Source organism: Culex quinquefasciatus, chromosome 2 (assembly GCF_015732765.1).
Source record: "Culex quinquefasciatus strain JHB chromosome 2, VPISU_Cqui_1.0_pri_paternal, whole genome shotgun sequence".
Classification (NCBI taxonomy): Eukaryota; Metazoa; Arthropoda; class Insecta; order Diptera; family Culicidae; genus Culex; species Culex quinquefasciatus.
The window spans coordinates 188,263,007-188,286,717 of NC_051862.1; the positions used below are offsets into that span (position 1 = coordinate 188,263,007).

General features: G+C 35.1%; 2 protein-coding genes across 8 annotated transcripts in view; both read right to left on the bottom strand.

Annotated features, from left to right (window-relative positions):
• Window positions 1-6,231: 6,231 nt before the first annotated feature.
• LOC6035243 (PITH domain-containing protein GA19395) lies at window positions 6,232-7,199 on the bottom strand. Its single transcript, XM_001845417.2, has 3 exons — window positions 6,737-7,199; window positions 6,573-6,677; window positions 6,232-6,509 (listed from the first exon to the last, which is right to left on the bottom strand). The coding sequence occupies exons 1-3, from the start codon at window positions 7,054-7,056 to the stop codon at window positions 6,299-6,301; spliced, it is 636 nt and encodes a 211-aa protein (XP_001845469.1). The 5' UTR covers window positions 7,057-7,199; the 3' UTR covers window positions 6,232-6,298.
• A 7,446-nt stretch (window positions 7,200-14,645) lies between these two features.
• The window catches only part of LOC6035244 (GTPase-activating protein skywalker), an 87,338-nt gene continuing 78,272 nt past the window's right edge, over window positions 14,646-23,711 (bottom strand). For 2 of the 7 annotated variants that reach the window (XM_038251787.1, XM_038251784.1), the window contains exons 5-13: window positions 22,061-22,185; window positions 21,598-21,929; window positions 21,358-21,526; window positions 20,960-21,001; window positions 16,280-16,366; window positions 15,954-16,112; window positions 15,674-15,894; window positions 15,424-15,557; window positions 14,646-14,851 (exon numbers count right to left, since the gene is read on the bottom strand). In XM_038251787.1, the coding sequence (XP_038107715.1) occupies window positions 14,841-14,851; window positions 15,424-15,557; window positions 15,674-15,894; window positions 15,954-16,112; window positions 16,280-16,366; window positions 20,960-21,001; window positions 21,358-21,526; window positions 21,598-21,929; window positions 22,061-22,185 (1,280 nt within the window). In that variant the 3' untranslated portion in view covers window positions 14,646-14,840. Of the gene's footprint in view, window positions 15,558-15,673; window positions 15,895-15,953; window positions 16,113-16,279; window positions 16,367-20,959; window positions 21,002-21,357; window positions 21,527-21,597; window positions 21,930-22,060; window positions 22,186-23,711 lie in introns of all 7 variants that reach the window. The other 5 variants (XM_038251785.1, XM_038251786.1, XM_038251789.1 and 2 more) reach the window with 5 other exon arrangements.

Sequence of the window (23,711 nt, forward strand, 5' to 3'; positions counted from 1 at the left end):
ACAAAAAAAAAGTTGCAACCGACGGGATTTAAACCAAGCACCAACAGTAAGGACTGGTGCCTTAGCCCACTCAACCATCATACCGTTGAAAAGCTGAAAGGATAAACGCATACATAGGCTTGACATTTCGGTCAAGTAGGTTTCCCATACTGATAGGCTACATATTTCAAGGTGTAAAATTACATAAAATTGCAAAAAAATATGCAAATTTTTATTTAACATCCAGGCCTTTTACACGCAGCTGGATTACTACTTTTTTAGCTGTGTAGCATTTCAAAAGGAGGAAAAAAATATCTGTTTCTCAAATGATACGGTGAATTTTTGATTTTTTTTTCATTTTGTTGTTTAAAGTTAAAACTAAGCAATCAATAATTGTCCTATAATTAAAGTTACACACTTAATTTTTTTACCGAATTTGGTAAAGTTTACAGATTTTTCAACTGCTAAACAGTTCGGTAAACTGAAAATAACCAAATTTGGTAAAAACTTACCGAAATTCGGTAATGAAGTTCATTATTGTTCATCGTATAACCGAAATTCGGTAAAATTTCGTTCATTTTGACTGTTGGTTTATTGATCTAAACTTTACCGATTTTTCAACTACCGAATTCGGTAAAAAAAACATCTAAGTTTGTAAAACATTATTTTTAACCAAGGCCCTGACTTTCGGCTCGAATATCAGAAATCACTCACTCATCGCCGAACGAATCTTTGCCGACTGAAGCGCGCAACCATTCGCGAGCGAACAAGATCTGCTAGCTGTCAGCACCTTGGCCAATCGCCTCACACAACGAAACAAATAATTCGTGAATTTCTTTGCCTACTCCGTCCGTCGAACCGAGTCACAATCGAATATGTTCAGAGAGGAGAGAATCTAACAAAATACCAGTGATGCGTTTACTTGGCCTGCACCAGCACAGTTAGCCGCCAATTTATTATTGCTGTCAAACGTTTCTTTGATGTTGTGCTATCAAAAAAATAGCAAAACATTTTTGATAACATTGATTATAAGCAGTTTAATAAATGATCGAAACCAAGCAGATCGCAGACTATTTTGAGTCAGCTTCGAGCAGACTATTTTGAGTCAGCTTAGAGTGAGAGGGAGAGCAAAGAGAGAGTATTCAGTAGCGATTGGTGTGGTAATGACAAACGGTAGGAAACGGTCACAGCAGTTTTGCGTTGCGTTCGATTTGTGATCGCGAGTGAATGAGTCTTCAAGATTTTTTTAACGTTGGACACTTTACAAAATAGTAAAATATATTTTGCACAGAACTAAATGGTTATAACTTCAAGAAAAAAAAAATAATTTACACAAATTGTCAAGTACTCTTTGATTGAAAATTTTCTAAAACATTCTGAAATGAATTTGCACTTTTTTGAATATATTTTCAATATTTTTGAAGAATCATGATTTTTCAAAAATGTTTCGCTCTGTAACCAAAAGTTCTGTTTATTGTGTTTGCTCAGTTCAAAATCTGAAATTTTGGATTCACGTAACTATTAATGTATAATGATAGGTAACGATGGCAAAATGATTTTCAAGACCATACTTAAATTTTAAGCAGAAATATATTTATTTTTGCGTGAACGAAAAAAAATTAATGAAAATACAAAAACAGTTTTAGTAGAACACTTTTGAGCTATAGAACATGGCTGGCAGTTTTTTTTGACCAAGTTATGATTATTTCAACAAATAGTGTTTTTTTTTTGAGAATTTAAAAGCTACGAAAGTGAGCTCCCAATCTTAATTTGAACTTCCAACGTTCAAAATAATGGCTCGTTTGTTTGATATATTTAAAGTGGATTCCTCTTCTTTTCAAAAATAATGTTGTAGAACATCTGAAAAGTGACATTTTGAATAATGACCACAGAATTTGCGTTACTCAAAAAAAAAACACACACACAAAACAACAGTTATGTAGCAGACAAATAAAAACTATCGTAAACAAACACATTCCCCCAAAAGCAAGCGCTCAAAAAGCTGTAACGCAAAGTAATCTCATTAGTTGTTAAGTCGCTATAAACGTGGTACACCCTTTATCCTCCCAGGCCCCGCCCACCAGCAGTCCCTCCCTCCAGTTAAACAAGTGAAACTATTTATTACCGTGATCCGGCAACTGTCGTGTGAAATAACTCAGTGTACGTACAATTTGCTATGTTAGTGAAACGCTCCTCCGCCTCTCCTCTCCTCCACTACAATAACTCATAATCAAGTGGAAACAAAGTGTTTTCAAGTGTAATAACCAAGCATAAGATTGTATTTAAGGCAAGATTTTTAAAGGAAGCACATTAAATTTGGCAAGCATAGTTTAGAAACGACCATATCAAAATTCTACCTTTTAAGAACAGCAACTGTTTGTGTTACAGTTGAGTAAAAACTCTGTTGTACCCGGGCGGAAAGTGAGTTGGTTGCGACAACTTCGAACTATCTTGGCTTGTTTATTTGCATCTTGTTGTAAACTCCTCGAGTTATGACGACTTTTGAAACCGACTGCGTATCATGGAAAGTATATTCCATGATCATACTGCATTATCTACAGTTGATATTGAGCTGTTAGTGGTAGTTTTTTTAGACTTAGCAAAACCCGGGCGGAAAGTGAGTTGGTGGATATAACTTCGAACTATCTTGGCTTGTTTATTCGCATCTTGCTGTAAACTCCTCGAGTTATGACGACTTTTGAAACCGACTGCGTATCATGGAAAGTATATTCCATGATCATACTGCATTATCTACAGTTGATATTGAGCTGTTAGTGGTAGTTTTTTTGGACTTAGCAAAATTTCGAAAATTTTATTTTTTCCAAAATTTTACCCGAACATCATGAAATGATTATTTTGACTTTATTTCAAATTTATGCTGGACTTAGAAAAATTATCAGTCACTGACATAATTTTCAATTTCCGACACTTAGAATAATGTTCATGAGCTGATATTTTAAAGTTTGATTTTATTTATGCTGGACTTTGAAATTTTTGTGTATATTTTTCAATTCTTTACTTTTACAGAAAAAGCATTTTTGGGACTTAGAAAATTTTGGGAGTTTGGAAACATGATAAATTATTTTGATGTTTATTTTTGCTTTGAACCAAAATTTCGGAAAAATCGACGAAATTACTAGAAATTTTTGTCCGATTTTTACAAAAACATCAGTTTGTTCCTAAAATAATGTCCCTAACAAAACGTCTTCATTGAAATTTTGAAATTCGAAAGTCGTTTTTTAATAATTATTGATATACCCCCTACAAAAATCGTTCCGGCACTTAGAAAATTTACGGGATCCGTATCACGACAAGATTTTTGGTAGAATTTATTTGATTTTTTGGACTTAGAAAAATTTTGGCTTTCGGCTAGTAAAATATTTTCAACACTTAGAAATTTTTCGAGATGAGGAAACCGAAAAAAATTGGGACTTAGAAATTTTCTGGGAATTTGGAAACATGATAAAATATGTTGATGTTTATTTTGCTTTGAACCAAAATTTCGGAAAAATCGTCGAAATTACAGGAAATTTTCGTCCGATTTTACAAAAACATCAGTTTGTTCCTAAAATAATGTCCCTAACAAAACGTTTTCATTGAAATTTTGAAATTCGAAAGTTGGTTTTTAATAATTATTGATATACCCCTACAAAAATCGTTCCGGCACTTAGAAAATTTACGGGATCCGTATCACGACAAGATTTTGGTAGAATTTATTTGATTTTCAGGACTTTGCGAAATTTTTGCTCTCAGCCAGTTGAATATTTTTCAACATTTTGAAAAATTATTTTGATAAGCAACATTACCAGGCTTTTAAAATTTTACTGTGGATTTTTGGACTTATGCAATTTTAGGAATATTTTCATAGACTTTTATTTTTAATTTAAAAAAAATGGAATATAGAGACTTTGGATTTTCGTGATCTGGAAAATTATTGTGACATTTTGGCAATTCAACGCTTTCACCACAATTTTTAATGAGTTTTTAAAGTAAAATAATTTTTCAACTTTGAAAAATCTTGTTTTGATGTAAGTGCGTATATTCCTGCAATATTACTCATATTAGTGAAGAGAAAGAAGGGGGTCTGAATAGTGGCGGGGTGCATTAAAAACCAATAAAATTATTTTTGGGATAAAAATCTACTTTATGAACTTGATATGATTTTTGGAAGATTTCAGTTGTTTGCTACTATAAACTCAACTTGATGTGGCATTGTTGGTCAAATAAACTCAACAAGATTTTTCGCAGATACGCCTCGAACAATTTATGTTCGTGGCCATGTTCGGTTATCTCTTAACCATACCCTGGGGTGAACTTGACTTGTTCGTGTTTTTACGAACATGGGTAGATTTTTCCAAGATGCAACTTTCTGCCCGGGAAATTTCGAAAATTAAATTTTTTTCAAAAACTTTACCCGAACATCATGAAATGATTATTTTGACTTTGTTTCAAATTTATGCTGGACTTAGCAAAATTTGCAGTCACTGACCGAAGTTTCAATTTCCGATACTTAGAATAATTTTCATGAGCTGATATTTTAAAGTTTGATTTTATTTATGCTGGACTTTGAAATTTTTGCGTATATTTTTAATTCTTTACTTTTTACAGAAAAAGCATTTTTTGAGACTTAGAAAATTTTCGGGAGTTTGGAAACATGATAAATTATTTTGATATTTATTTTTGCTTTGAACCAAAATTTCGGAAAAATCGACGAAATTACAGGAAATTTTGTCCGATTTTACAAAAACATCAGTTTGTTCCTAAAATAATGTCCCTAACAAAACTTCTTCATTGAAATTTTGAAATTCGAAAGTTGGTTTTTAATAATTATTGATATACCCCTACAAAAATCGTTCCGGCACTTAGAAAATTTACGGGATCCGTATCACGACAAGATTTTCGGTAGAATTTATTTGATTTTTGGACTTAGCAAAATTTTGGCTTTTAGCCAGTAAAATTTCGGAAAAATCGTCGAAATTACAGGAAATTTTCGTCCGATTTTTACAAAAACATCAGTTTGTTCCTAAAATAATGTCCCTAACAAAACGTCTTCATTGAAATTTTGAAATTCGAAAGTTGGTTTTTAATAATTATTGATATACCCCCTACAAAAATCGTTCCAGCACTTAGAAAATTTACGGGATCAGTATCACGATAAGATTTTTGGTAGAATTTATTTGATTTTTTGGACTTAGCAAAATTTTGGCTTTTAGCCAGTAAAATTTCGGAAAAATCGTCGAAATTACAGGAAATTTTCGTCCGATTTTTACAAAAACATCAGTTTGTTCCTAAAATAATGTCCCTAACAAAACGTCTTCATTGAAATTTTGAAATTCGAAAGTTGGTTTTTAATAATTATTGATATACCCCCTACAAAAATCGTTCCAGCACTTAGAAAATTTACGGGATCAGTATCACGATAAGATTTTTGGTAGATTTTTTTAGATTTTCAGGACATTGCGAAATTTTTGCTCACAGCCAGTTGAATATTTTTCAACATTTTGAAAAATTATTTTGAAAGAAACATAACCAGGCTTTTTGGAATTTTACTTTTGATTTTTGGACTTATGCAATTTTAGGAATATTTTCATAAACTGTTATTTTTAATTTAAAAAAAAAATGAATATAGAGACTTTGGATTTTTTGTGATTTGGAAAATTATTATAACATTTTGGCAATTCAACGCTTTCTCCACAATTTTTTAATGAGTTTTTAAAGTAAAATAATTTTTCAACTTTGAAAAATCTTGTTTTGATGTAAGTGCGTATATTCCTGCAATATTACTCATATTTGTGAAGAGGAAGAAGGGGGAGGGGGTCTGAATTGTGGCAGGGTGCATTAAAAACCAATAAAATTATTTTGGGATCAAAATCTACTTTATGAACTTGATATGATTTTGGAAGATTTCAGTTGTTTGCTACTATAAACTCAACTTGATGTGGCATTGTTGGTCAAATAAACTCAACAAGATTTTTCGCAGATACGCCTCGAACAATTTATGTTCGTGGCCATGTTCGGTTATCTCTTAACCATACCCTGGGGTGAACTTGACTTGTTCGTGTTTTTACGAACATGGGTAGATTTTTCCAAGATGCAACTTTCTTCCCGGGTATGTATTGTATGTTACTTTTTTGTAGAAATACGTTCAAATAAAAAAAAATACAAAATAAGATATTTTTTCATTTCTTCCACTTCTTGAACTTGACATTTTCTTGACTAATGGATTTCTCACTTAATCTAGTAATAAGGAGAGAAAGATTAATAAATTAACTTTATATTCCAAAGAAAGAAAACACAAAACTCTTCAGCAATATCACACTCACTGGACCTGGTGGTTGACCGAATCGAACACGTCGTTCTTGTGGTCCGACACGTTGGGGCGCGATTCGTACGTGCAGATCGTGACGCCGTGGTTGTGCGCCTCGCTGAACTCTCCCTTCAGACCGATGTAGTACACGGTGGTGTTCGAGTCGCCGTAGTTGGTGGGCAGATGAATGGAGAGGTGGTGGACCGAAGAGAAGGTGACGACTCTGTGTTATGAATCAATTTTAAATAAGTTAGTACATGATATTAGAACAAAAATAAAAACTCACTTGGTAGAATACTCGATTACTCCATTAGAGTCCCTTTCCAGTTCAAACTCCTGGTCGGCCTGGGCACCGACATCGTCAAAGGTCATCTTTGGACGATTCTTGAACCTAAAAATGTATAAAGAGTCAAATAAATTGCAACCTGCCATCCCTCCCCACAAACTCACAATCGCATCTTCTTCGGATGACTATCGTCGTTCGCCCCCACCACAATGACGCCCTTCAGCTTAACGTTCCCCGTAAAGGGAACATTGAACAGCAACTCCTCGTCGGCATCGCTCGTCACAAACTTGTCGAAATCCAGCCGCTGGGCGTACGGCTTAAACACGGTCCGGCCGGATCCTTCGCTTTCCTCGTTCAGACACTCCACGTTCAGCATGTCGATCTTTTCGTACAAACTGTACTGGATGCCCATCTCCAGCTCGTCGTCGATTCCGAGCGCCTCGTGGGCACACCCCCCATGGCCATGCGAGTGGTTGTGGGACATTTTTTTACGGGGAATTTGGAGGCAATTTAGATTACAGAAAAAGATTCAATAATTCAAAGCAAGCAGGTTCTGAATCAGCCGGTCAACTGGGATGATGATTGGTCTGTTTTGAAGCAGAAAGTGTTTACGAATGTCAAGAGCCAAGGCAACATCGCAGTGACAGATGATAAGCTGAACAAAGAAGTAGAAGTGAGAAGGTGAGCCGACCGTGTGCGGTTGTCTGTGTTTGTGAATAAAAGTTTAAATAAATTTGTAAAATTTTATAATTCAGCAATTGGCAATCGTATCTAGATTTTTAAGCGAAGATGGCGCTACGAAAAGTGCACGTCCGAAATCTCGAAATCGCTCAGTGGTACCAACATTAGAAAAAAAGTGGCTGTCATGCCATGGCATACTGTTTTATCGTAATGTCGGATTACCGCCATGCCTTTCTCACTGAGGTTAGGCTATAATCCTGCTCTAAAAACTAATTTATTCCACCTTATTGGTTGGTGTCTTCCTCACTCATTACCAACAATCCACAGTGGTCCAGACAGAGTGATTTTGAAAGTATAACTTTTCAGGAATATTTTTGGGTTTTCTTTTCTTCTTGAAAGTTCTTGAGCTAGCCAATACAACCAACTTTGTCGAAGACTTCAAAATTTTATCTCGTAATCTACGCCTTCTACCACCAAATCTATAGATAGCATCTGAGCAAACCTTAAAAAAACAGTTTTTTGAACGTGGCAATACAGAGTTAAGTTTTAGAGAAAATTAATATTCGGGGCACTTTTAGAGCTCTAAAAAACAAACATTTTTATCTTTTGACTAGTCAATCTGAACTTAAGGGTCAAAAGTTACAGCCATTTTAAGATAAGAAAGATGCAACCCGAGCAGACGAAAATAACTTGGGAATAACATTTTTTGATATTTGAAAATACTAGGCCAATAACATTTTATGTTATTTATAACAAGATTTGTTATTCGCCGTTATGATTTTTTTGTTATTGGATTGTTATTGTAATAACAGACTAATAACATTTTAATTTATTGTTCGAACAAATCTTTGTTATTATTTTTTGTTGTTCTAACAACTAATCCGATCATCCCAATAACAGTTTGAGGTATTTTTCCATAACAAAAAATTTTATTCCCAAGTTGTTCTGGCTTTCAATCAATATCAGACCGATAGCAAATTTGTTATGATAACATAAACTGTTATTGAACTCTTATGCAAAAATGGATTTTGCAAGAATATTTCATAACACTTTCTGTTATTTTAACAGTATTTGTTATTGAAATGGCATGAATTTAGTTATTACCGTCTGTTCGGGAAATGCTAAATTTTAAGCGCCAGGTTGCATTTGAAAAAGGAGATCTAGTACTACAAACGCTGAAAAAATCTCAGAGGTGTTTTCCTTTAAACTTGAAAAATCTTCATTTTAAAAAGTCTACCATATGGGACCACCCCAACGAAATTCTAAAATTGTCCAAATATATGTTTTTCCATGTAGTTTTGACCGCTGAACTTGAATCTGTCCTTAGAATTAAGCCAAAGTGTGAAAAACGATTTTTGATCATATTTTGGGTTTCCATGTAAAATTATTATTTAAACCCAAAATATGATTATTATAGGGTAATTCTCTACCAACTCACACGAAATCGGGAAAAGTTGCCCCGACCCCTCTTCGATTTGCGTGAAACTTTGTCCTATGGGGTAACTTTTGTCCCTGATCACGAATCCGAGGTCCGTTTTTTGATATCTCGTGACGGAGGGGCGGTACGACCCCTTCCATTTTTGAACATGCGAAAAAAGAGGTGTTTTTCAATAATTTGCAGCCTGAAACGATGATGAGATAGAAATTTGGTGTCTAAGGGACTTTTATGTGAAATTAGACGCCCGATTTGATGGCGTACTCAGAATTCCGAAAAAAACGTATTTTTCATCGAAAAAAAAACACTAAAAAAGTTTTAAAATTCACCCATTTTCCGTTACTCGACTGTAAAAAAAATTGGAACATGTTATTTTATGGGAAATTTAATGTACTTTTCGAATCTACATTGACCAAGAAGGGTCATTTTTTCATTTAGAACAAAATTTTTCGTGTTTTTCTAACTTTGCAGGGTTATTTTTTAGAGTGTAACAATGTTCTACAAAGTTGTAGAGCAGACAATTACAAAAAATATGATATATAGACATAAGGGGTTTGCTTATAAACATCACGAGTTATCGCGATTTTACGAAAAAAAGTTTTGAAAAAGTTACTTTTTGCGTTTTTCTTCGTTTCGTCGTCCGTGTCTGTCGCGGGTGACTATGAACGGCCATGTTCGATGACGACCAACTTTTTCAAAACTTTTTTTCGTAAAATCGCGATAACTCGTGATGTTTATAAGCAAACCCCTTATGTCTATAAATCAAATTTTTTGTAATTGTCTGCTCTACAACTTTGTAGAACATTGTTACACTCTAAAAAATAACCCTGCAAAGTTAGAAAAAACACGAAATTTTTAAAATGAAAAATTTTGTTCTAAATGAAAAAATGCATTAAATTTCCCATAAAATAACATGTTCCAAATTTTTTTACAGTCGAGTAACGGAAAATGGGTGAATTTTTAAAACTTTTTTAGAGTTTTTTTCGATGAAAAGTACGTTTTTTCGGAATACTGAGTACGCCATCAAATCGGGCGTCTAATTTTACATAAAAGTCCCTTTGACACCAAATTTCTATCTCATCACCGTTTCAGGCTGCAAATTATTGAAAAACACCTCTTTTTTCGCATGTTCAAAAATGGAAGGGGTCGTATCGCCCCTCCGTCACGAGATATCAAAAAACGGACCTCGGATTCGTGATCAGGGACAAAACTTACCCTTTGGGACAAAGTTTCACGCAAATCGAAGAGGGGTCGGGGCAACTGCTGTGTGAGTTGGCGGAGAATTACCCAATAATGAATAAAAATGAGATTTCGTAAATATCCAACTGTTAGATAAGTGACCAGAAATTAACTCAATTTCCATCATATTATATATTTTCAATGAATTTTCCAAAGAATTTCCATCATATTATATATTTTGAATGACTTTTCTAAAGAAATTAGGTTTTGTTGGGTCTAAAATTTAAACAAATCGATGAAAATGGAAAAGGGTCAAATGGTCATAATATGGGCATATGGGACTCTGGATAATCGAATCACAAACAAAAAAATGTTTTTCGTTTTTTTATATTAAATTCGAATTTTACGAGCCCATTGTAGTAAAATAGTTGATTGGCTATAAAATTGCAAAATATTTTTTTTTTGCAATTCCGCCGTGAATCGTCTTACTTTTCCTGTCACTCTCGAGCGACGAAACTGCCTACTTTTGTCTACCAAAACTAACAGAATGGTAAATTAAAGCCTTTCAAAACCAGTTCTGAAAAGTTCGACTTTTCAACACTTGTGTCAAAAAGTAACATTTTTCAACATTAATTTTTTGTTTTGCCCGGTTAATTTACTCAACACATGGATGTTGAACACAAAATTCCACTCAAAAAGCTTTTGCAAATTGCAAAAAATGTTGTAAGCATCTCGTTGCAAAAATTGTTTTTTCAGCAATAATCGTATTTATCCAACACGGTAAACCACGCATTTGCACGACTCGTGCTGAAAAAACCTACTTTTTGCAACTTGTTGCATAAACTACTATTCCAATATTTCATCACCACCTGCATCTTGGATTTAAAAATTCCAAATCATTTCAGCGTAGTTTGGGGTAAGACAACAAATTCATTTTACGCCTTTCATAGTGCAATTGAGGAGAGAGGGACAAAATGAGAATCGCATTAAAAACTTATTAATAAAGGATTTCGGATATTTTTAAATGACTGATTGTATGCGATTTTGATTCATTCTCAGTATTATTTCGCCCACTTCTGAAGGTTTTTTTTTCTCACTTGCATTATTTGCATCTCCAATAAACTAAATATAAATAAATCGTAAATTTACAAACACTATACAAATAGGTCATTTTGTAACAAAAACTATACCGCAGTAATAATAATAATAAAAATCACAATAACATAGGTTTGGTTGCCTATCATACGTACTATACTGTAATGATTATGAAGAAAATAGTTACACATCTCATCGTTACACAATTTATACAGAAACTCAAGTTGGTTTGTAATGTTGTAACAAAACATTCTCCGGATAAAACAAGTTGACTTACTTTGAAGAGCAAACGCATCCTCACCCTTTTGGCTTTCTTCAACACACGACCATTATCAAAGCATGCCAAGCTCATAATCTGATTGCTTCCCCGCAAGACGAATGCTAAGCTTCCCTTCCTTTCCTCGATATCCCACTCATTGTTATCCATATATTGATTACTTTGTTCAGAACAATAGCTATGTTTTGTTATTTGTCTGCTGCTGTCACTACTGTTAACACTAACGCACACGCACACACAGATATCGAAGCCACGCGGCCTACTAAGAACTACCGAAAACAGCTTTTTCTCAACAAACTCTCGCGCCTCTCATTATACAGAGAGAGTGAGAGCAACTTTGTTTGTAATTGTTCTTGTAACAGTATGTTTGTTTTGTTTGATTCGTTTGACGACATTTACTTGACTATGGAGACCTTTGTTTTTTTTTCTCTCTTTTTTGGATTGTGGGTTAATGAATGCTTAACATTTATTTGCTGAAACTTTTTTTTTTCAAATGTCTGATTTACGTTTAAAATTTCTCTAATGATTTTATTTTTTGAATGATTATCGCAAACGAAAGCTTAAAGCGTAGGTGTGTTGGTGTATAAGCGTGTGATTTCATAATCTACCTTCATGAGTGTGTGTGTGAGAGAGTGTGAGTGTGAGGTCGGTAAATGTATTCGGTTCTATTGTAAATGTTTTTAATCCGTTACGTGACTCGTTCTTTTGTTTATCTCCTACGCCTAACGCCTATTGCTCTTTCTCTTTATCGCTCTTTGTCTCTGTCAAAATTTGTTTCAATGGTCCAACTGCATTTTGCACTTCATTTTTTTTCTTCTTAATAGTAGTCTGCTCTAATCACGTTCCTATAAGGCTAAATGTATAACTTTATTGTTGTAAATGGGATAATTTGATCAAACCGTTTAGATTAAATATGTTCTGTTTTGCAATGAATAATGATTGTTTGTATTTTACAACGATTAATCACAATTAACTTTTCGATTTATACACAATTGTGAATGAAACACACATTTAGGCGGAACCAAAAGAATCCAATCTAACGGAGAGTTGCTGCTGGTTTGACAGCTCGGGTATGCAATTAAAACAGTACAAGTGACAACAAGTTCAAGGAGGAGTTTTGGGCGGCGGCAAAATAGGTCAAGTAGCTTGAAGAAGACATATCAAAGTTATTTTACAGCATGCAGCAAGGGTTATTGAGCGTCGAAGGTAATCTGACACGGATTAATGAAATTAATTTCGCTTGTTCTTCAGATAATTTCCCAAATATCTATGAACTTACAATATTTCCAATATTTGAGAGCATAAAAAACGAGATATCAAACGAAACTCTCTTCAAACTCAAGCAAAATTTCAGTAAATTCAAAATTTTCGGAAGAAATTTGTTCTTTTTGATACGTGTCCAAATGACATGACAAGACATAAAATCATAAAATACCGTATTTTTGAAAATACTCAAGTTTTCATAATTTACAATATGTGTATGAAATAAAGAGAAATTTAGTATGCATTTTCACTTTATTTATGTTTTTTTTTTTGTAAAATATTCGAATTTCCACAAAATACCGTATTTTTTCGAAAATACTCAATTTTTTATAATTTCCAATATGGGTATCTACAGCATTGCCTTGGCGTTCTCGATTGCGAGATTCCTACTCGAAGGCTTGATTGTTGAGGCAATTGCAAACCTCTTTTTACACCTTAGCTTCCATCCCACTCCGGGATTCGAACTGACAACCTTTGGATTGTTAGTCCAACTGCCTACCAGCGACTCCACCGAGACAGGACCCAGGGAGACGACTCCTACACCTGGACTGAGCTAACGACCTAACCATTAGGTTAGTCCGGGGCCAACATTTACTTCCCTTCCGACGGAAGGCGTGATCAGACAAATCTCGTCTCGAAAAATGCCACCGGGACCGTCTGGGATCGAACCCAGACCGACTGGATGAGAGGCAATCACGCTTACCCCTACACCACGGTCCCGGAAATTTTGTTTGCATTTTTACTTTATTTATGACTGTTCTGTAAAATACTCGAATATTTACAAAATACCGTATTTATTCGAAAACACTCAAATTTTCATAATTTCCAATATGGGTATCAAACGAAATGAAAATTCGAAAGCATTTCATTTCATTACAGTTTTATTAAAAAATACTCAAATTTTCACAAAATACCGTATTTTTTCGAAAATACTCAAATTTTCATAATTTACAATACGGGTATCAGACGATGTGAAATTTTGTATGAATTTTCACTTGAAACGTGAAATAAAATTTGCAATGGCCTTATTTATGGACAGAAACTCACGACATTATCAATAAAACAATCTAAATGAAAAGAAAAAAAAAATGAAAATTCGACATGATATGATGATGATAACCATAATCGTTATCGTTAGACGCTAACATTTTCTACGATAGTTTTATTGATTAACAACCTTGATGGCAAACATTAAAAAATCCAATCAGAAGAAAAGTTTACTGAGTACTCACTGAGAGAGAGAGAGAATCAAACGAAAATTTCTTTAGGAAAACAGTCTTTCGATTTTGGCAACTTTAATGAATCTCATGTAATTATTAGTGCAGGTTTGAACTTCTAGTGCTGTTTACAAAACAGTTAAAACAATATATGACAGATGTTTGGAATTTCTAAATTAGATTTAATTCAACAATTTCTTCACAAAATTCTTAAAAAAAAAAATTATTCAGAATTTATTAAAATTAATACCAAGCTGAGATTAGTCCAATATTGATTCATTTAAAAAAAATGACTCATGAAAATATCGAGTTATAAAAAAAACTTCAGTGCTTAATTTTTTTTCTCACAATCCGTGTCAAAGCCACCAGAAACCTCCATCTCACTACTGAAACGACAACTTTCTGTTTTCCTGGGAGGAAAAATACACGCACACACTGAAACAAATATACACCTTCCACAAAGAGTAGTTTTTCATTGATTTGACTTCGTTGTTCGCATAAAGCTTAGAGCAGATACGGTAAGGGGGTGGGGAAGGTACAACAAACAGGACTAGAATGTTATTATTTCAACTTTTTAAAAATATTTCCAACATCAACAGCCGGGAGGAGGAGACTTTTCATCGAAATGAAAGAAGAAAAAAAAACGACGACGAAAAATGGTGGAATGTTATACTTTGATATAAGTTCACACACCCAAATTTAAGTGACGGGAAAAGGGGGTTAAAATATGGCAAAACTAGAGGGGAGGTTTTGGGGTTAGTTCGTTGTATATCACGCTAGTTCTACTCCTCAAAGTATGCTTGTTTGAGAGCCGAGTTAGTACTAAACATTGACTGATGAAAGGTTCCATCATGCAAGAGCGAATATGTTTTTTGGTTTTACTGCATAACTTAGGAAGAGAATGCAATATAGATGTAGATAGTAGATAAGTTTGCGGGCAACTTACTGCTCCCGGGGTAGTATTTAACACTCAGCTCTTTATTCAAGCGTTGTTGTGGTTGACGGTGAATCCACACACTTTCTCATCTCATTTCAAATAACGAAACAAAATAAAACATCCTAAATCATAGCGTTTGGTGTAGAGTCGTGTGTGTACAATCTTCTTCTCTAATCCTAAACCGTTATTCACATTCTTAAAAGAGAGAAAAAAGAAGAAAATAGAAAATTTTGTTCAAATTAATTCAGCTCGTTAAACGACACAGTTTAGTTCAAATTCCCAAATTAGTTAGCCTTTGCAGCATTCGTTTTCCATTCTCTTTACACATAACACTAGTAATAACGTAGTTTGCGAATCGTCCCCTTAGAATTCGATCTCGATCTCGTCAATGTTGCAGGCTTGCGCGCATGGTTGTGGGTTAGGTTTGGAGGGTGTGGGTCGATTATAATATCAAGGAAGATACGGTTTGCTCACAGTTTTGTTCAGGGTTAAAATAGGATGCGTGAGGAGTTCGTCGTACCCAGCGTTCGTCGGCTTTGGCAAACGTTACGATTTGTGTGGACCCCGCGGGGAGGAGTTATGAGCATCGTTCGCACAGAGATACAAGACACACACACATACAGATGAAACTGGTTGCAAATGGGGTTTTGTTGGTTGGTTGGTTTGGTGTGGATGCAGATGCAGTAGGAGCAATAGTACTAGTAGTAGTAGTAGTGATAGTAGTTGGTATAGCGCAGGTTTACTGGAGTTGGAGGTTGTTCACGCACCTACAAAGCCGTACACTTCGAGCACCCGGATCTCAAAGTCACCGCTTGCGCACAGCGGCGGATTGTTGAACGTCTGGCAGCGGTCCGTCTTGCCGAAGCGGATGTTCTCGTCCATCCAGATGGCCTGGCCGGAGCTAAAAGTACAAACACAAATTAAACAAAAAATTAGAGCAAATTTTTGTATCTCAATATCAATCTAAAATTTTAAAATTCCTCAAATTAAACGGAATAACTCGCAAGCAAAACTCACCCTCCTCCGATGGTGATCATCTTCGAGTCCGCCGCCATAAACAGCTCCGACGCGTGCCCCAGGCCCTTGTCGCCCTCGATGCCCACCCAGGGGTACTTGGCCCGCTCGGGGTACAGCGAGAAGAGGAACGTCTCGCCGGTACCGAAGTACGCCTGCCGTTGGCCGCGGTCGTCCTTCAGGTTGCGCTCGAACCACCGGGACGAACAGTAGGCGCCGAATACCTTGAACAAATTTAATGATTAGATAATTTTAGAAATACATAGAATGAAAACGAAATTACCTCATTGTTGCAGGTTTTGATCATGAGCAGAGTCGGCTCGTGCTGCTCGACCCGCACGTAGAACGTCGTCAGCGAGCAACCGTGCTCCTCCGTCGTGTATAGCAGTACGGGTTGATACATTGTTATCCTTACTGGCAGCCAGGACCAAAGCGTAAATAGCTGGCGGAAGATTTGCAGAAAGGAGCAAAAGATTAGTTAAATGTTGGTAACAATAATGTAATATTTTGAATTAAAAAAGGAAATAAATATCAGCAACATAAATCAGTTAAAAAAATCACAAATAATTGTAAAGTAAAAAACATCAAAACAGCAACACCGCCACTTACGTCATCCTGATCGCAAACTTTGCTTTTTATTGCTTGTGTCGGGAAAACGCCCATCGATAAAACTCTCACGTCGGGGGAGTGCGCACCCTGTGCGCGGTGAGGGTTAATTTACCACAACACAACACAACAGGAGGTGGCGAGGGAGTTTCGAGAAAAATTGCGCCAAGTGATCAAATTAATTGATTTTAATAAACGGGGCCACCATTTGTAAGGGGTAAGACCGTGAGAGGTTTATCAATCGAGCGAAGGGGGTTAAAAGGGTGTGTTGGGTTATTAGTAGTTGTTTTGTTTTCCACAGAACGCAGCATGAATTAAAATGAGAGAGAAGTAAAATACGATGGAATTTAATTAGACAGAATTAATTAAAACGGAATGGATTATAATTATTTATGAGAAATTAATAAGGTGATGGTAACGGTGGTGATTGATTGACTTGCTGCTCAGGACTCGAGTAAAATCAAAACATAAGGGAAATTGATCCGAAGACTCATATATAGAATTTAAATAATTTCCAATTAGTGGCCCACAGTAGCCATTTTACATCATCAGTTTGTTTTTTCCATATACATTTCCAAGGAAAAGTGGGCAACACTGAGAAAATCTGATTGTCTGATTGATTTTTATATCTCAGCAACCAAATGCCGTATGCCTACAAAGCTCAAAAAAGAAAAATAAATTAGGGAATCTTGGCTTTTCAAAAATTTTCTTTTCAGACTGGGCACTTCTTTGAAAAAAAAAAGGAAATAAAGCGACTTTTCCAAAAAAAAGCGACTTTTCCAAAAAAAAAAAAAAAAGATAGCCTGAAAACGGAACATTTAAAAAAAATCATTTAGTTACTACTTCACTTTGATTTCAAATTTAATTTTACACAATTCTGAACCTAATTTTACCCAAAAGGTTGAAGTCAAAAATGTATTAGATTTTTATAGATTTTTGATCAAAAATCACTATTGTTAAAAAAAATAGCTTGGCCATTGATTTTTCACCAATTCTGGAAACCAAACCAATTAAAAAATCCTTCAAAAGAGACAGATTTTAGAATTCCCTCAAACCATTTTTGTATGGACAGCTGCCAATTTTGTATGGACAAACTGATTATGCAAAATTGCTTTTTTGGGCATACGAAAGGAGCTTTAAAATGATCTGCCAGATTGAAAAAAAAAAAACAAAAGTAAAATTGTAAAGAAAAGGGCAATTCCGTAGAGATTTGCTCATGATGAAATCTAGATTTTTTTTATAGGTGCTATAACCATATGGAAGAAAATAGTTAATAGCTTTTCAAAAAATGCTTTAGAAATGTAGATAAAAATCTAAACATTATTAAAGACGACTTTTTGAAATGGAAACTTCCATGTGAACAATTATTAGAAACGAGCCATTGTCTGGTTTTACTTGAAATTTTCTATGCGGCTAAAAATCTGTTAATATTATTATTGCGACCAAAGAGGACATTTTGCATTGTGAGTTCGTTCATACAAATCTCCATACAATTTAAGCAGCTACAAAAATGCTACACAGTAAAAAAATCATGGTAATATTACGTCTGGGAAGAAGTACATCTTTTATGTCAGGAAAAATGTGTAATTTTACTTCTGAAAATGTGTAATTTTACAACTTTTCTGGTTTAATGTCACTTTTTCAGTCTAAATTGAGGTACAATTACTTCATAAAAGAGGTAATGTTCTACCTTCCAAAATTACAGCTTCCAAATTTACACATTTTTTTACTGCTTATCTAAGTACTCCAAAATCGGTATTTTGAAAACAGTTTCTGGGTTCTTCTCTAAGGAATGCAAAATAAAATTACTAAGCAACATTTTATTTTCATTTAAAACACTTAGAAAATTGATTGTAAATAACTCAGAATACAAAACGCTTATTAATGACTTATAAATCAAATAAAGACTTTTAAATCTTTTTACGACTATTGAACTTGTTTAATTACAGAACGGTACAAAACGTAAAAGTCTTACACAGTAAAAAAATCATAGTAATATTACCTCTGAGAATGGGTACAGTCATTCTTTGGATTATTTGGACAATTTTCCTCTAGCAGAAGGTTAAATAAGTGCAGAGCAGAAGTGATGGTACATTTGACGTGAAAATAAAGTTTGAACACCTTGAATCTGATTTTAAAAAGAAAAACTATGACTATCATAGTCACTCCGGAATTCAAACTTAGAATTGTTTTGTTTTAAGAATTGTTTTGTTTTTTTTTTCAGTCTTAATTGAGGCAAAATTACACCTTAAAAGAGGTGATATTTATCCTTCCAAAATTAAATCATCCAAAGATATACAATTTTTTACTGTGTATCTAGTAAGTATTCCAAATCCGGTATATTGAAAACAGTTGTTGGCTTCTTCTCTAAGAAATGCCTTTTAAAATCACCTGAAAATTTTTATTTTCTTTCTAAATGAGGTAGCGAAACAAAATTACGGACCAAAATTTTAATTTTCATTGAAAACACTTATAAAATTGATTGTAAATAACTCAGAATACAAAATGCTTATTTATGCATTTTAAATCAAATAAAGACTTTTAAATTTGTTTAACAATAAAAAACATGGTAATATTACATCCGAGAATGGGTACAGTCATGCCTCGGTTAAGCAACGCATATGGGGGATGCAAAATGGAGGCGTGCGGGGCTATATATGAGACATTGGCTATAATCTTATGAAAAATCATCAAAAGTTTTGAAAAATATAGTTGTTCAGAATCGGGATGATGTCAAGTATCCATTGCAACTATAATTACATGGAAATTTCCACAAAAATACGTATTTTTCCTGTATTTTGAAAATACGAATTTTCTCGAAAATACCTCAAGATCATTGTTTTTGCAATGTTGGTATCAAATGATCGGGATTTTTTCATACTTTTCGGAAGTAATATTTTTTTTAAATACTCAAAATTTTCACAAAACTACGTTTTTTAGAAAAAAATACTCAACATTTTAGTTTTTACAATATGGGTATCAGATGATCGAAATTTGTTCGTACATTTAAAAAATAATAACACAATTTTGTGAAAATATTTAATATTTTCACAAAACTATATATTTTCGATAAAAATACGCAAAATTTCAGTCTTTTATAAGGCTAGTACAAATATTTTTATAAGTTTTTGTCACCCCCCCCCCTTCAAAATTGGCCCGAAAAATCAGGGGGCAAAAAAAATTTTTTTTACAATAAACTTCAAAATTTCAATGAAAATTCATGTGCAACCAGCTGAAATCAAATTAAAATACATTCTTCTGCGTTTAAAATCATTTTTAGCATGTTTGGGTTTATTAATTTTTTTTTTTTGAAAATTTTCGATGCAAAATCTTTTTTTTCGATACAATTTTTGTTTTTGTCAGATCTTAGATTTTTTGAAAACTAATGATTGCAAAACAACTGAACTAGTGTAAAATGCATTTTAAAACACTTTTTTCATTTAAATGTGAAGACTATGGCTTGTTATTTAAATTTTTATATTTTTTATTTTTTGCCCCCCCCTTGACCTCGGCCAGGGCCGAGGGACAAAAACTTTTTTAAATATTTGCATCGGCCTAATGATTCAAAAATAATAACACAAATTCCTGAAAATAGTCAAAATTTTCACAAAACTACGTAATTTTGAAAAAAATACTTCAAATTTCGAAAAAAACACAAAGTTAAAAAAAAATCCTGATATTGCAAAAAAATTAATTTTGAGTAATTTTTCAAAAATACGTAGTCTTGTGAAAATTTCGAGTATTTTCAAAAAAAAGTGTGAAAAAATGTATGAAAAATTCCGATTATTTGATACCCATATTGTAAAAAAACTGAAATTTTGAGTACTTTTTCAAATACGTAGTTTTGTGAAAATTTTGAGTCTTTAAAAAAAGCTATTACAGGGGGGCTTGACTGTACATCTTTTTGGTAAAAAAAGTGTAATTTTACCACTTGGTGTAATGTCACCAGCGATGGAATAATCATCATCAAAAGAAAATCGTTGGATGTTCATCAAGAGAAAAAATCCGAAGGGAGCATGGCTCTCCTCTCTTGCGCACGAAAGATCAGTAAAAAGAATCTAAAAAAATCATCTTGATTATTCGGCGGAACATCTTTTTCACTACTACACTTGCAAGTGTAACGTCACACGAACAAAAATGACCTGCCATATTTTGTAGATGGGCAATGTGTGTAAACAAAGTGAAATAAATATTTTTGAGTGGTGCTGACAAGAAAACTCACAAAAAATCATCAGCAGATTGATTTTCTTGAAGAATTTCGGGAGCGATTTTCTTTTGCGTGATTTGCCACACCTCTGTTTCGCGGGTGAAGAAAGTTCGCAAGCGAAATTGTTGTTTTCGCGATTATTCCTTCCCTGAATGTCACTTTTTCAGTCTTCTATTGCGCAGGATTTTTTTTCTTAAATTCAAACTGGAGATTACAAAAATTGAGAAGCCAATTAACTCGGGGTATCGAGTGCCAACATCAAAGGATAAATAAAACCGTTTAGAAAGGGCTAGGGGGATGAAAATGGCATCTAATTAATATCATTCGGTCTATAACATGTATGCTATTTTTTGTTAAAGAAAAAAAAAATCAAATTTTCAAATCAAATTAGTTCCAATAAAAAAACATTGTTTAGTGATTATCCATTGAAAAAATAAACACTCTTAGAACATCTGGGTTAGTAAATGACACTGTACCCCTACCATGGCCCGGCACGTGTCCCGACAATCCTTGGATCTCTAAAACAGAACCATTATGTTCCGGAGTTGGAAGGAAAAGGATGGCCAACAGGCCCATGGGCAAATTGCAATGTTGGGAGGGGAAAATAGAGAGAGAGAAAGAAAGAAAAAAGGCAGAAACATGAGACAAATGTGCAATTACACCCACGACGGTGGAGTTGCGGGATGGGGTTTGGAAAAGTTATGGCCTGGCCTGGCACCAGACGGAATGCTCTTTACACAATGGACAGACGGGGAAGGGTGGGAAAAACTTTTCTAATAATGAAATGTTGTGACAGGCTACCACCACCGCGACAACCAGACAGTCCTGATAAGGGAAAAAGTTTTAAAGGTGCCGTTAACCGGCCAGTACTCACCTCTCTAATGGTTAGTGTGTGTGACATCATTTGTACGTTGACTTGGGATTGACTCGTTGGTAAATTATCGCTAGAACGTGATCTTACCATCTGCTTCGAACCACTAAGGACAGACTTACTCTTTAGTACCATTTCAGTCTTTAGAAAAATCCTAGATATGTAGGTTGAACTGAAAATTTGAAAAAGGCGAAATTAGTTCAATTTAGCTCCCCGTTTTGGCCACCATCCAGCGTCAAATACCTAAGTGCTCTTATACTAAACGCCGTCCGCAGCAGCTTCGCGGGCGACACCGGGATGTTTTTGCAGAACTTGGGCAGCGCGTTGTCGATGTCGTTCTTGATCGTGTCCGCGTCCCAGTCGCTGTTGGTGGCGGTGGCGTGCTTGTGGAACAGAATGAGGACCGCCAGCGACACCCGGTACAGCACCTTGATGCCCTCGTGGAAGAAGCAGTCCATGACGCGCACCAGGTGAGGAAAGGGCAACCCGCCCAGGATCCACCAGCACCAGTCCATGAAGATGCGCTCGGACTTTTGGCCCGGGCATAATCTCGTTAAATACAGCACGGCGGATTTCTGCGAGTAGATGAAAGAACGAAAAATGAGGACCCTGTTAAGCAAGAGTCAAACTTTAACCCGACGAAGCTCTGCCGAGCTGGATTAATATGGCGAGTGCTGAAAAAATCGATTTACAACAGACTGCTCACCGCATGTTTTTTGGCAATTTGCATCACAGTCTTCCAGGTGACTTCGTACAGCAGCTTCGTCTGCGTGATAAACACTTTATCCTTCGGGGCCACCAGGCTCGCCATACAATGGTAGCACTCTTCCTCTGGAAAAAAAGAGAGAAAAAAGTAAAAAAGATTAATGTCAACGAAAAAGAGCAGGAAAATGGCAAAGAGTGTGACCATTTCAGATGTGTCTCCCAGCCGGCTCAAGAGCCACGTGACAAGTAAAAAACACTTTTAGGCCCTTTCGAGTGACATTTTCTGTCTACTCTTTCGAAATGGCTGTCAAGAGACACTAACGTGTTCGGCATTCCAATGTTCTTTTTTCTGGTATGAAAGTAGCTATTTCGAAGGAATTGAATAAGCCTCCCACTTAACTTTGGCTTAGTCTTCTGAAAAGAAGGAAATCTTTTCAGAAACCAGAAAAACAAAAAAAGCCGACAATTCATGCTTCACTTCCCACAAAGGACTTGCTGCCAGACTTGCTGACGTCAATGAGGTTTAGTCCCCGGCATGGAATCAATACGCAAAAGGGGAACTAATCGTGCGTTCGTCATCGCCACGAAATTTACATAGTAAAGCTGTTAGGGTGGCGCGCGCGTTGATTACTGCTCTAAAATGTGAAAATTAACATAGAAATGTTTGGGAACTGTAAAAAAGCTTATTTCAAAAATCGACTCTAAAAATGTTTTCACCATTTTTTTTCTCGCTGTGTACGACCTTTGCTGTGGTGGCGTCGAACCGGTGGACACACCCACCCAGAATAGGGGGGCTCGCGAGACACGTCCCCACACGTATGCCAATTCGCACACGCAAGGCACACATACGAAGCTTGAAGTGTTTTGCCATCGCGATGACGATGGCGACGTGCAATTGTCTCGACTGTTACATCAACTTGTTTTGCACACTCACACACACACACGTTGCGGAGAACGCTATGGGGTAGAATGGGTTTTCTTTATTGGTAACCTTTTGTGAGGGTAGGAAGATTAAGGTGCTCATTATTTAAGCTTATTTTGGTTCTTGTGAATGGTACCGAATGGTGACCATATTAAGAAAGGATTATAGAAAAGAAGATGGGTTGAATTACATAAAAACAACAACAATATGCAAGGAATGAGTAGTTGAACAAAGATGGTACCAAATCAGAATCGTTAAAAATGAGTAAAACTGAGACCAATTACACTCAAAAATCATTGTTTTGCCTTCCTCACCTCAATGAGGAAAGGCTATAAAATCACTCGAAAAATGAACTTCTTTATTCGACCTCGTAGACCAAACTTCACGTAAACCTATCGACTCAGAATCAAATTCTGAACAAATGTCTGGATGCACACGATTATCTCCGGACTGGCTGAACCGATTTGGACCGTTTTGGTCTCAAGACCGTAGTTAATATTATGAAGTTTAGAAACGTACTTCAAAAGTTATGCTAAAAAAAACGATTTTAGCTAAACTTCGGAAGATTGTAAAAAGGGTGGTTTTTGTAAGAAAATCCGTCATGCTATATATAATTAGAAAGGTATTTGACCTTTCCAACGCGTTAGAAAGATTGAAGATCTGACAACCCCATCAAAACACGGCGTGTTTTCTAGAACAACATTATCAAGAAAAAATAGTCATCGCTACT